At 20.2% G+C, this 531-nt stretch overlaps 1 protein-coding gene across 1 annotated transcript in view; it reads right to left on the bottom strand.

Annotated features, from left to right (window-relative positions):
* Positions 1 to 106, bottom strand: part of EMH_0005980 (uncharacterized protein) — a gene marked incomplete at both ends in the record, with an annotated part of 2,740 nt that extends 2,634 nt beyond the window's left edge. Inside the window, one exon of the mRNA XM_013497381.1 lies at positions 101 to 106. Within this exon, the coding sequence (XP_013352835.1) occupies positions 101 to 106 (6 nt within the window). The remainder of the gene's footprint in view (positions 1 to 100) is intronic.
* Positions 107 to 531: the final 425 nt, after the last annotated feature.

Raw genomic sequence — 531 nt, 5'->3', positions numbered from 1 at the left:
AGATATACAGATGCATACATAGATATAAGTATATAGAAATGAAGAGAAAAAAACAGAGAATAATATTATAGTATTTATTTATTTATATATTATAATTTACCTTCATATATTTTAGGGTTTTTATCGTATAAACAATCTACATCTGTTTATATAATATATTTTTATATTTACATAAAAAGACAAATATAAACACAAATATAAATATAAATACATAGAAATAAAGAGAAAAAAACAGAGAATAATATTATAATATTTATTTATTTATATATTTTAATTTACCTTCATATATTTTGGGGTTTTTATCGTATAAACAATCTACATCTGTTAATAAAAAAAGAAAATCTGCTTGTATAGCAACAGCACAATGAGCAGCAAGAGAATCATTATCACCAAAGCGAAGCTCTTCTGTACATATAGCATCGTTTTCGTTTATAATAGGGACCACCTGAAATATATAAAATAAATAAATAAATATAAATTAATATAAATTAATTTTTATTTATATTAATATATTTAGTTTGCTTGTTTGGG

The sequence above is a fragment of the Eimeria mitis genome, genomic scaffold, assembly GCF_000499745.2.
Source record: "Eimeria mitis Houghton genomic scaffold, Emh_scaff264, whole genome shotgun sequence".
Taxonomy (NCBI): domain Eukaryota; phylum Apicomplexa; class Conoidasida; order Eucoccidiorida; family Eimeriidae; genus Eimeria; species Eimeria mitis.
This window is presented reverse-complemented; position numbering and strand designations above follow the sequence as displayed.